This window comes from Eurypyga helias, unplaced genomic scaffold, assembly GCF_000690775.1.
Source record: "Eurypyga helias isolate BGI_N326 unplaced genomic scaffold, ASM69077v1 scaffold22644, whole genome shotgun sequence".
In the NCBI taxonomy this organism is placed as follows: domain Eukaryota; kingdom Metazoa; phylum Chordata; class Aves; order Eurypygiformes; family Eurypygidae; genus Eurypyga; species Eurypyga helias.
Genome location: NW_010244725.1, coordinates 434 through 12753, shown reverse-complemented (window position 1 = coordinate 12753; position 12320 = coordinate 434). Strand labels below are relative to the sequence as shown.

At 47.4% G+C, this 12320-nt stretch overlaps 1 protein-coding gene across 1 annotated transcript; it reads right to left on the bottom strand.

Annotated features, from left to right (window-relative positions):
• Positions 1-396: 396 nt before the first annotated feature.
• On the bottom strand, positions 397-10709 carry MAP4K5 (mitogen-activated protein kinase kinase kinase kinase 5; the record flags this gene model as incomplete). Its single annotated transcript, XM_010149856.1, has 14 exons — positions 397-465; positions 1946-2123; positions 2488-2591; positions 3853-3911; positions 4048-4162; positions 4253-4255; positions 5176-5236; positions 7639-7718; positions 7809-7893; positions 8515-8556; positions 8658-8755; positions 9278-9488; positions 9953-9995; positions 10665-10709. Coding segments are annotated over 14 exons (1193 nt in total), but the record flags the coding sequence as incomplete, so codon positions are not given.
• Positions 10710-12320: the final 1611 nt, after the last annotated feature.

Genomic DNA, 12320 nt, shown 5'->3' with positions numbered 1-12320 from the left:
TCTAGGAGGATCTGCTCCATGAACTGCTTATAACTGGTTATAACTGCTGCGTATGACGGAGCGTTAGCTCTTCGTCCTGCTAGCACACACAACTATCCCCTTGTCCCACTCAATCCCAAAAGTTTCTGACTGGCCTGTGTTTATCTGTAATGCTGCAACACATTTCATTTTGAAAAGGAACAAGAACGATACGCACAAAAGAGGGAAAAGTGGAATCACCAGAGGCAAAATGAAAACCCACTTATCTGAACTACATCTGTTTGGGAACACTGCAGCACAAATTAGTACTGAATGGAGAAAAATTAACATGTGGTAGAATCAAAATCGACATCCGTGGCAGAACACGTCTGGTACAAGGTCTAGCAGTAAGTTGTCCAACAGAGACGTGTTACTTACTGTCCAGGCAGACCAGGACAGTGTCTCTTTCCAGCTGTGTCACGTGAATGGCATCTAACTGCTGATTGCCTGGTGAAAGAGAGAAGAGATCATAGAATCATGGAATAGTCTGAGTTGGAAGTTGGAATCATGGAATAGTCTGAGTCCCACCCCCTGCCATGGGCAGGGACACCTTCCACTAGACCAGGTTGCTCCAAGCCTCATCCAGCCTGGCCTTGGACACTTCCAGGGATGGGGCATCCACAGCTTCTCTGGGAAACCTGTCCCAATGCCTCACCACCCTTTCCATGAAGAACTTCTTCCTGATATCTAATCTAAACCTCCCCACTTTCAGTTTAAACCCGTTACCCCTTGTCCTGTCACTACAGGCCCTTGTAAAAAGTCCCTCCCAGCTTCCTTGTAGCCCCTTCAGGTACTGGAAGGGGCTCTAAGGTCCCCCCGGAGCCTTCTCTTCTCCAGGCTGAACACCCCAACTCTCCCAGCCTGTCCCCATGGCAGAGGGGCTCCAGCCCTCGGAGCATCTCCATGGCCTCCTCTGGCCCTGCTCCAACCGGTCTATATCCTTCCGATGCTGCGGGTTCCACAGCTGGACGCAGCACTCCAGATGATTCTATATCACATCCTAAGACTGCCCTCAGCCTCCCTCAACCTCTCACCAATCACTAAAGCCTTCTCAGTATGCTACGAGTCTTCTGCCACCTGCAATACCTGTTACTCTCTTAATTTTTTTTTAAGGCTATACGATCCTACAATGTTCTGGGAGGAGTACGGTGCCTAAGGACAAACCCATCAGTTCCAAGCGGGTATTTAATATGAAAGCAGTACTCTCTATTGGCATAAAACACATTTTATGTTACAGTTCAGCACAGCAAGTCAGCTTCCTTCATCAAGAGGTACAATAACAAACAAAAGGAATGATCAAGGGGGTATTTGCTCCTAAAACAATAATCTTTTTCCATAAATCCACATCTGGAAAGATTATTGTGCTGATATTAAACAAGATTTAATAAGTTTTTATTCATGCAGACCTTGGTACAGCTGCTAAAAAGCAGTATTTAGATGTAAAAATGAATATCCCACAAAGCCAGGAGAGAAAAGCATCTGCAAGACATCAGCTGGTTTTGAAGATAAACCACAATCTTCTACTTATTAACAGCCAGCTGAAGATGACAAACCTCCCTCAGGGCTGGAGCACAGACAAGAGTGCATTTATAGGGGTCCTTACACAGGGAAGAAGGGGAAAGAGGATCAAGAGTGACCCCAGGAAAAAGTACGTAACTGCAAATGAGCGGGGACGGCATCACTGTTCAGGGAAATAGGGAAAATAGACCGTGTGCCTAAAACTTTAAGTTTTAGGAAGTCTTTAAGAAAGACCGTTCATACTGAAGTCGGCAGCTCACCACAAGAAGGACCTGGGATCAGGTCCAGTGTCCTTCAGGTGGAGAAGCTGCATCATTGCACCCAGCCTAAAGGGTTTCCTCGTGACACAAAGGGACAGGCAGCAGTTACCAGGCAATAAAAGGGCTGCAAGACGGACCACGAGCCTTACCTGCACCAATTTCTGTAAACCACGAAGAAGCAGAGTTCAAGTTGATTGTCTCAAACTGAACTACCTGATTTGGTTCAGTACCCTTGCTGACAGCTACGCAGACCATGGGGTACTCCTGCTCTGGGATCACCAGCATTTCAAACACATTCAAAGGGCTTGGCAAAGGAAAATCAAAGTGCTGCAACAAAAAAAACCATAACGAGGCATCTGTAAAGTTTCCTTTTAGCTTGGAAACAGGAAGTTGAAAATACCATGCACAAATGTAAAAGATACAGACTACTAAGAGTGCTTTTTTGAGGCAGCCTGAGCTGCGAGCAACGTTACACTGCACAGAGGGATACGCTGGTCTGTTATGACTAGAACTGGGCTTGGTCCAACACTTTGACTTCAGTCACAAGACTGCCTTAGTCAAAATGTGTCCAGCCAGACTTTCACCCACAAATGGGATTAAACTGGGATGTACTTTCCATTACAGATTCTGAAAAGGTTATTTCAACAACTGCATGGTGATTAAATGTTCTAAACTAGGAAGAAATACTTACCTTTATTAACATGAATTTCTGCATTGGCTCATACCACTGTAGCAGAACAATTCCGGACTGCAATGCGCCACACAGGTACTTGTGTCCCGTGTACGGATTTCGTACTGTAGGAAACAAACAAAAAAAACCCAGAAAACAATTTTCTTAAAGTCCTGGAAGTTCCATACTTGGGGAAAAAAAATCCCAAACCTACAGTTGTCTTTGCAAACAATTTAAGAAACAGCATCAGTTTCACACTAACTGCCTTCTGGCTCGCCATGCAAATACCCACAGCCACGTAAGTTCAATTACACTAATAATTAACAGCCAGTAGCGTTCTTTGAGTGCCAGTAAAGAGGCCACATGCTGAGTGGCCAGAGAAGCTGTAACACCTCCTGCCTGGGGCTGTGTGAGCAGGGGGAGGGAAAGGGCCGGGTGTGAATTAAATTAAGAAATCCCCAAGCATCCAAGGTGCCCCGTAACCTGGCATGACAGCTGAGGCAATAATGTGAGAAAGGGTTTGTTGGTCTTTAAGCTCAGTTGGATACAGGACCAGCCTGACTTCAGGAATCGTTTGTAAATATGCCTACTGTACACACTTCGTATAAGCTGAAGAGGATGCCCAAGGTGGCAACCAGGTACTTTAAACTCTACTTCAGCATTTTGGAGTGTAAAGGTACCATTTCACACAGCACTAGGACCAGTTTTCAACAGGACACGCGTTCTGTAGAGAGTCCAAGGCTTTTTGAAAGTCAGTGAAGCCAAAGACAAATCTATAGCTTCCCAAGCTTTAACTCTTTCACGTGCACTTACAACTGGGGCGACGGCTTCACCCCTCCCCAGGCTGACATCACTTTTACTCATGTCCAGCCCTTTATTCAAGTTAGCCTCGCTAAAGGCTGGATCTAGGCCGAACCTTGAGCCAAAGTGAGAAAGCAGAGAGGGTATTTGTGTATGTGCAACAGGTCTGGGATCCCGCAACAAGCGTTACAGTCGCAGGCAGGTCACAGTAACCAGTTGGCTCCGGTGGCAGCCTGAAGCCAGGGATCCCAAACATGGAGTCACCGAGAGCCTCAGCAGCTCTCCAAGAGAGCGCAGCGTCGGCAGCTGCGAGCTATCGGCACTGTTCAGCCCTTCCCTCTGGACCTTGCTCCAGCCAGCAGCATTTCTACGTTACGAGCTGATGAGAAAATCCCTTTTCCCACTGAACAGCATCTAGACCCCTGCATTAATTTCTTAAATTAGAAGGAAATTTCTTAATTAAAAGGAAAGCTACGCACCAGTTAGGCACAGCATTAACAAACAACGCAGTCATGCTGCTTCCTGAACAATGAACAGACTAGAAGTTTATTAAAAAGAAACCAGTGCAGAACAACGTTTACTCACCTATACAGCATTTGTGGCATCCTTTTGTATCGGGGATCTTTGTCGTTAAGGCAAACTTCCTGGAATAACAATTAGGAAACAACCCGCATCAACACGTGAGGCCGAAGGCCCTTCCTGCTGCCAGTTCCACAGCACAAGCAGTATTTATGGGAATTTTCACTTGTTAATAACTGTCTGTAAGCCAAAGATTGGTACCTTGGTAATATTCTGTCAGGAAACCTGTGGGTTTGAATGTGAGCAGCTAATCCTGTTTTCTTGGCTTGTTCAAACAAAGCTATTAAATTGTGGGAGTAGAGCTGGAATGTTTTCCCTGCAAGAGAGGAAAAGCACAATTGCCATCGCACCCATGCCTCCAGCGGAGAACCGCGCGCTCCAGGTGAACGTAGGTGTGGAAACTTACCTTCTGAAAAAACGGAGCACGTGCGCCAGGTATTTCAAGCCCGGTTGCGAGGAAAACCAAAAGAAGACAACAAAAATAATGCATATGGAGAAGACACGACATTCAACTCAAAAGTTCGTTTCAGTAACACTAACGCAGCTCTGAAAGTCAGTTTTACGTAAACATTTTTAGAAGGCTGTAATTATACAACAATTCATTGTATCAGGACTTGTTCTTAATCTGTAAGTCAACTGAAGCGGTGTCACGCAAGCCCCTGCACGCCTAAGGGCTCAGTCCTACATGGAGTCTGCCCCTGTTTCCTAGCTAAAATGTTCTACTCCAGGACAACTGATGACAAGAAATTTTCCTTTTTTCAAGAATCAATCTGCTGGATTAGTAGTATTTCACAGCCACCTCATTCTCCTTCAGATTGACAGTGGTTTTGGTTTAGGGTGGATTTATTTTCTCAGTCTGGTTCATGCCAAAGATGCTGTCAGGCTACGACACGCTGAGTGATACAACGCTGCAGCTGCATTTTGGTAAGGCACCCCTGTTACGCCTCCCCTGATTCCGTCCTGACGCAGGAAAGCCATCCTTATTCCGACTCTCCCAGCTCGGGGACCAAAGAGGAGGGGACACTTTACATTTTCCGGGTGCTCTCAGCCAAACTGCAGCCTTGGCAGAGGCAACTCTTTTGACAAATACCAAGTGCCAAGCTTTTCCAAAATATCTAAAAATAAGTGAAAAAAATATGTAGCCCCACTACTTGCAGACGTCCAGTTTTATCTCTGAAAGTCTTTCACATTGAAACACTCCTGAAGCAAAGCCTCCCACACAGCCTTCTACTTCAGTGCCACCAAAATACACTGTACTCAGCTGTACGTCGACTCTGAAGGTTTCTCCTTATTTGTAGTGTTACGAATTTCCCCACTACGCATACGTACCTGACAAGGACATTAGGGTGTTATTGATAACATACAGCCAGGTGCACTTTCTGGGAAATAACTGAAGAAAGAAAACATTTCCATTAATAGAAACACACAAGAATTTGCAAGCCTGGTTTTCCCTGCCTGCTCCACCTCCAGCACTGTTGTACTGGACATACTGATGTCAGCAGGTCCCAGTGAAGTCTGCTTTACACTACGGAAGGGCTGACTCAAACCCCGAGGTCTCAGTAGTGATTATCTTCAAGAACGGGTGGAGGACAACCAAGGACCTCGAGAAGGACACAGTACCTACACCAAACAAAGAGGGCTGTGGGAATTACAAAACAGTCTGACTGGCTGGATAGCTGGAGTGGCACAGGAACAAGCCAAATGCTTTTTAATTAGCAAGGGATAACAACAGCAGGTAGTGCAGACCAGGCTCTATTTGAACACCTGAATTTCCTTCTTTAACGGAGTAAAATTTCCTCCTGTAACAGAACAACTGCCCTGTCGGGGGCAGTGAAACAGGAAGATGTGAAACACGTGAAGGACCTTGTCCTGCTGCCATTTCCACGTGCCAAATAAGAAAACATGGGGTAGGTGAAACTGCAGAAAGAGAACATACACCTGGTGGGACATAAAACCAGAGTATCTGCCAGCAATTTACTATTCAAGAGACGGAAAAAGCAGCCTGAAGTTATCTAGTGTCTTCTCTACGTCTGGTTCTATGCAGTATTTTCACTGAAAAACTAACAGTGGAATGAAAGCGTACTTCTGGAAGTGGGAGACAGTAACCTTGGGAAGAGAGCAAGCACTCTGGCAGATGCAATCAGAATCAGGAGTCGGAGAAACAGTTAAAAATGTGCCTTTGGTGGGGAGAAATAAGACGAATAAAAGCAAAAAGGAAACAAGTGGCAGGGTGGAAGCGCCGCGGTAAAGCCTCTGGGGTTTGAAGGGGATCACACATCGGCCAACCGAGGATGCCCTCACAGAAAAGGAAACTTTCATTTTGGGGTGCATCTCTACCCACCACTGGCGTATCTAACCTTTCACTAGGATATAAAAAAGTGTGTGGAAGAGTCCAGGGAAGACTGTTATATGGAGTAATTCAGGAAAATGTACAAGGAAAGAGGTTGCTTTGACTAATGGAGTGAAGAGAAAACTGAGGTAAGAAGGCCAGGGCTCTCTCACAGCTGCCACCACAAAGTTTAAACATTTATTTTAAAAGCAAGTAGCTGTTCCTCATGTCTACTGAGACTACAAAAAGAAGAACAACTTCCTATTCAATGCTACCCTATTGCATTCAGGTGCACCCCCAGCCCTCTTAACTCCAAAGGATCTTCTGATTGTATTAAATTCAAATTCCCAAGTCTCACCATCAAACCCTTTACAGCCTCCTCTCGCTTCTGTCCATGCCAAAGTACCCCCTCCATGGCCTTGCTGAACTGCTTCCCTTTCCCTGAGTTCTGTCCCCTAGCGCGACGCTCCCAGCAGCAGAGCGCTCTCTCCTAAGCGCAGATCTCTCTGCGGCGCCCCTCCCGTGAGACCATCTTTCTCTCGCCGTTACTCACAGACCCACGCACCCTGCCACCTCTGCTTTCTGACCTGGGCCGCGCCAAAGTACCCCCTCCATGGCCTTGCTGAACTGCTTCCCTTTCCCTGAGTTCTGTCCCCTAGCGCGACGCTCCCAGCAGCAGAGCGCTCTCTCCTAAGCGCAGATCTCTCTGCGGCGCCCCTCCCGTGAGACCATCTTTCTCTCGCCGTTACTCACAGACCCACGCACCCTGCCACCTCTGCTTTCTGACCTGGGCCGCGTCCCAGCTGAAGCGCAGATCTCTCTGCGGCGCCCTTCCCGTGAGATCATCTTTCTCTCACTGTTACTCACAGACCCACGCACCCTACCACCTCTGCCTTCTGACCTGGGCCGTGTCCCAGCTGAACCTAACGCTCTTTAGAGGCCTGAAGTGGCCTTTGTGAACTGCTTTAGAAACCTACAGGTATAAATTTCAGCAGCAGCATCTGCCAAGGCTTCCCCTCCAAGAAAACTGCTCCTGATTCTGAAAAAGCAGATGTACCGATACCAGGATTACATGAAGTGGCTTTGGAAAGGGGTTAGAGAGCCCCAGAAAACAGAAGGAATGACATATCTATCGGTGGTAACACCACCAGCTACATTAAAGGGCTTTGGTAGCACCCATGGAGACGCGATGTGCCATCTAGTGGAGACAAAACGGAGAAAAAAAGGGCAGGGAATCTTTGTCTCCAAGACAGACATTTTAGCAGAGAGCTCCTCTGAAAGCAATGTTAGACAAGCAGCAACAAAAAACGCAGGCAGACAGGGGAACGGTTCCTTTCAGAACTTCCACGTCTCGCTTTGCTGTGAATCAGTTTACGCCACAAAGCCTGACATCCCACCTACCCACTCTAACATCAAACTGCTTCCCCAAATCTATTCTGTGTCTTCAATACGCCAAAATTCACCTGCTCCATGGTGGCTTCGTGAAGTTCATTCAGATTTAAAGTATAGATACCTTCTTCCGTGCCAAAGATAATGTACTGGTCTAAAAATTGAAGAGAAATGGATTATTTCCCAAGCTCATCACCCCTTTGGCAACAGGTGGGTTTAAAATACAAACCTAAACCAACGTTACCTTTAGTATCTGGATGTATCCACGACGTTGCACAGTTAATCTTCAAAGGACAACCATCGAAGACTTTGGAAAAACACGCTCCCATCTGAAAAACACCAACGCCGAAACCTGAAAGAAGTTGACAGTCTAACGCGTTTCTCTGCCGGCACCGGGCCGCTTCCTGCACACCGTACACACCGCTGCTCCCTCTTCTCAGGCACAAACTGACTCCAACGTGCCTTCAGCAAAGCATTTTTACCTTCCCTGGAAGGTACAACGCAGCCTGCCAAACCTTTCCGTAGCCTTCATGTACGTTAAACAACACAAAGAAGGGGCAGAATGATAAAACCAATTTTACCTATGGGGTAAGAACAATACTGAGTGCTTAGAAATGGCATAGGAAGGGGAAACAAGCAGAAATGTTGAAGTAATAACATCCTCTCACCTCACTACCCCCTCTCCCCCTTTCTCTTTACCGCCACTGGAGATCACAGCCCACAGAGCCAGTGAAGTCTCCAACCCTTCGCATCCAGACTGAATGACGAAAGGAAGTTTTTGAGAGAAGGAAACAAATACTGTGGATTCAGTACATGAAAAGTACTGGCTGCGAGCTGTAGAAAACCGCCCCAGATGAGCTGGTGGCTTATTCTAGTGTAAACCTTCTGACACTGGAGCGATGCCATGACAGCAGCTTCCAACAACTCCTACTGCAAATGAGATTTCTTACCAGCACCTTCGGTGTCGGTGGCAAACCGTTGATTGCTGGCTTCTGTGGGAAGAAAGAGAGATAATAAACCACCTCCCACGCACCGATATGAAACTAGCTAGCTAACATGACAGCAAAATCAGACCGAGAGTCGCAATGCTCACAGGAAAATCTCTTTTCTCTTTTTTACGGGGCAGCTGCGGGATTTGTCCGGACCCTTCTGCGTTCTCTTCAATGAGTTTCAGCATGCCATCCCCGTTTCCTAAAAAGAAGCCCAGACACATTTTGTAGCTCACTCGACACAGCGAAATAGGAAATATTTTGCTGCCCTACTCTCTATTCTCCCCTGTGCCTAGCGAGGGCAGAGCAGGGTGAGCTCTGACGCTGCTATATATACACCTCAGGTAGCTGAACCCTCCCCACGGACAGCTGGCCACGCTCCTGCCTGCTAAGCTACACGGTTCAATAAAGTCTTTCCACTATCCAAACAGTCCCTGGGCCAAACACAACTGAGAAAAAAGCTGTGGCAAGGTCCTGGGAGACTCCTCGTTTTTATGCTATCCCTGCAGGCAACACAGGAATGGTATGAACTGGCTTTTTAAGCTTCCTTGTTTGGGGAAGAACGTTTCCACCGTGGATCACAACTCTAGTAAGAAGCAGCAAACGGGTAGAAAGCTGCACCTCGCGATCAGCCTGTACTAAAACAAGTATCTCCTGAGAAGAGCTGACTCCAGAACTGATCTCCTTCTATAGGATGCAAGTCCCCTTTAGGAAAAGCATTTACTCAAGTCGCTGTATCTCGCTGTGAGCAATCCCGGGCTGCTGATGCTGCTGGTCATACCAAGGAGGGAAGAATCAGCCTGAGGCCCGCAAACAGGGATACTCTGTCTCCTGTGAGCTGGTGGAGCTCTGTTCTGCGAGTCTGGGAAATGTTTTATTGTCTGACATTTCTCATCGTCTGGGAGGTTTTCCTCAGGATAACTGTTTATTCTTGGCTGCAACAAAGCAGAGAGGTGAGGGTTACCTGGGAAATGGCACCTGGAAGGATACAGACTTCAGACAAGTTTAATTCAAGTCAGACCACCTCTGCATTTAAAAAAACCCAACACCCAGCCTTTGAAAAAAGACATTTGACAGCAGAATAACCTAAGATGTATTCCTTCCCTGCTGGAAAACCACAGCAGCAGGCAGAATGCTGAACAAGAGGACATCCCATGCTCTCTTTAGAGGGAAACTACCTGCAAGACACTTTGTCCTGGGCTGCGTACGAGGCCAGGCTCCGCAGCCGTCGAGACCGTACAGGCCGCAAGTCAGCATAACACAAGAAGCTGCACAAAGTCTGCAGCAAATGGTATTTGAACTGAAGTTACAACCTACTGAGAGCATCAGGCAGAAGTGCTGCAGAGGCTGCCTAAGTGAGGTTTGTCAACCAAAACCCTCATGAACCACCATCTCTTACCTTCGGAGGTAGCGGAGGTGGTCCTGCTCGCTTTAGCGTTGATCTACAACGAAAAGGTACAGCAGTCATCTTAGTTAAACCAACAGCATAAACAGAACAGTAATTGTGAGAACAGACTGTAAATAAGATGAGCTAGATGCACAGAAAAGACAGCTCGCAGCTTTGCACGAATAGGGTTAAACCAGAACTCCAAGAGCGGGGGGAAAAAAAGCACGTTAATCGTGTTAGAAGTGTTGGGTTGTGATAAACCCGAGTTCTTTCACAACTGCCAGTGTTACAGAGCATTGTGTGCTGAAGGGTGTTTGAAATTAGCACATAAATACACGTTCAGGGACCAGTTTGGTGCGGTTTGCAGCTTTCGCTCTGGATGGGAGTTTGGGCAGCAGAGGAGCTGCACACAACCCACCGGAGCTCTGCACGTCCGTCACCACCCGGCTCGTGACTGATGGGTTAATGAACACAAAACCTGCTTTCGAGTCTGAGGCACTCTAAGATAACCTCAGGAAGGCGAGCAGGGGAAGAAAGCGTTGCTTTGCGGCCATTCTCCTCGCAGTCAAGCGTGCGTTAGACCTGCGAGTGCAACCAGCCCTCGCTTCCGAGCGGCGAAGCTGCCTGCAGCATCGTAAGGGGAGAGGTTTTGCCGGAAGGCCGCCCGCTTTAGCGAGAGCCGCACGGAGTAAACGCAACGGCACGTGAAGGAGGGTCCACTCACTCTTCAACATCTTCGCTCCCATCGCCAAACTTTGCGAGCAGCCCCCTAGGTGAAACGTTCATAAAATTCAGAGCGCCGCTCCCAGGGCGACACGTGCAGCTAAACCGATCGCTGAGGTCACTAAGTTTCGTAACAAGCATCTCCCAGCCCTTTTCAAAACTAAGTATTTCTTCTCTTACTCACTGCACTAAGCCCCTTTACATTCAGTACAGTCCTTCCCTAATAATGCTTTCCTCCTCCTCACCCCCAATAATCATTGAAACTCTTCGGTACCAGACACCATCAGCTCGTCTTTCATTTCCCTACCTGCTATTTTAAATATCGTTGAAATGCCTAAAAACGGTACAAAATTACAGAATGAAAAAAATTTACAAGATGAGAACAGAGGAGGTTACCGGGAGACAAGTGGAGAAAAGCCTTTACAGAGGGAAGTCTCCCCCGTTAGTGTTATACGCTAAAGACACAGACTTTCCCATTTCAGTGGGAATTTGTGTTCCAAAAGCTACCCCAGGGTCAAAAACGAAACCGTAACCTCTGCATGCAGAGCAGACAACCCTGTACCCCACCAACACCCCCCCACGTTCTGCAACGCACCGCATCCCTCACTGAGGGACGACTGCAGGAAAACAAACAGGAAAACAAAAGCCTACGACACGAAAACTAACCCAGCCAAATTTGGATGAACAGATAATTTCCCTGGCAGTTCCTTGTGAAGGGATAGCCGCAGACAGGTGCCAACAGGAACTATTAAAAATTTGAAAGAGAAGCAGTCCATCCACCCATAAAACCACCTCCAAAATACAGAAAAGGTATTAAAAAGTAATTTTAAAATGCTACAGTGAGGGTGAGAACAAAACAAAACATTAAGTTCAATCCACAGATACACATTCTGGCATTCCCCTTCCCACTCAGGTAATTCCCAAAGTTATCAATCACCACCCACTCTGGGAAGAGCCAAAGGGCGTGGAAATCGAGGGACCCCCAGCACACATTCCCCCTCTGCATCCCTGGGATTACTCAGAACGGCTCAGACGGAGGAGCTATGCATTTCCTGTTTATCTTTTCAAACTGGAAGTGGTTTCCAAGTAAGCAGCACGGATTCACCCTCCAGAAACTCAATGCCTGTCCTCCTTTCAGTACTAAATCTGTACCTACTTACTGAGCCATAGCCCTGGCCAAACACTCATTCTGCTGCTAATACAGCCTGGTACAGGCAACCTTCATCACGCTACAGCATCAAACCAGTCCTTTTGCTGGGAGGAGCTTCCCTTCCTCCCTGCTCCTCAACCCCGCAGATTCCAGCTGTCTGCAAGAAAAGGCAGCACGCGGGAGAAGGGCTTCCAATCTGCGGCTCGTCAGGGTCACACAAACAAACCCAGAGAGGAAGGAAAGCAGTCGCGGCCGTTCCTGGAGCAGGAGAGGCACGGCCTAGAGAGCCACCCTGACCTCGTACTACAGGGAGACTGAGAGCAGAGAACCAGGTTGAACTTAGACCCAAACACCGCCAATCTCCGGGACACGGCCAGCATTCCAGGGAGCCGTAACATCAGCTGACAGCTTATGCAAGACTTCATCGGCAAAAAAGCCAAAGAAACTCACCATCTGCTACTCGCTTCCAATTAAAGATGGGAAACAGGCTCTTTCGGCTGAGCAATT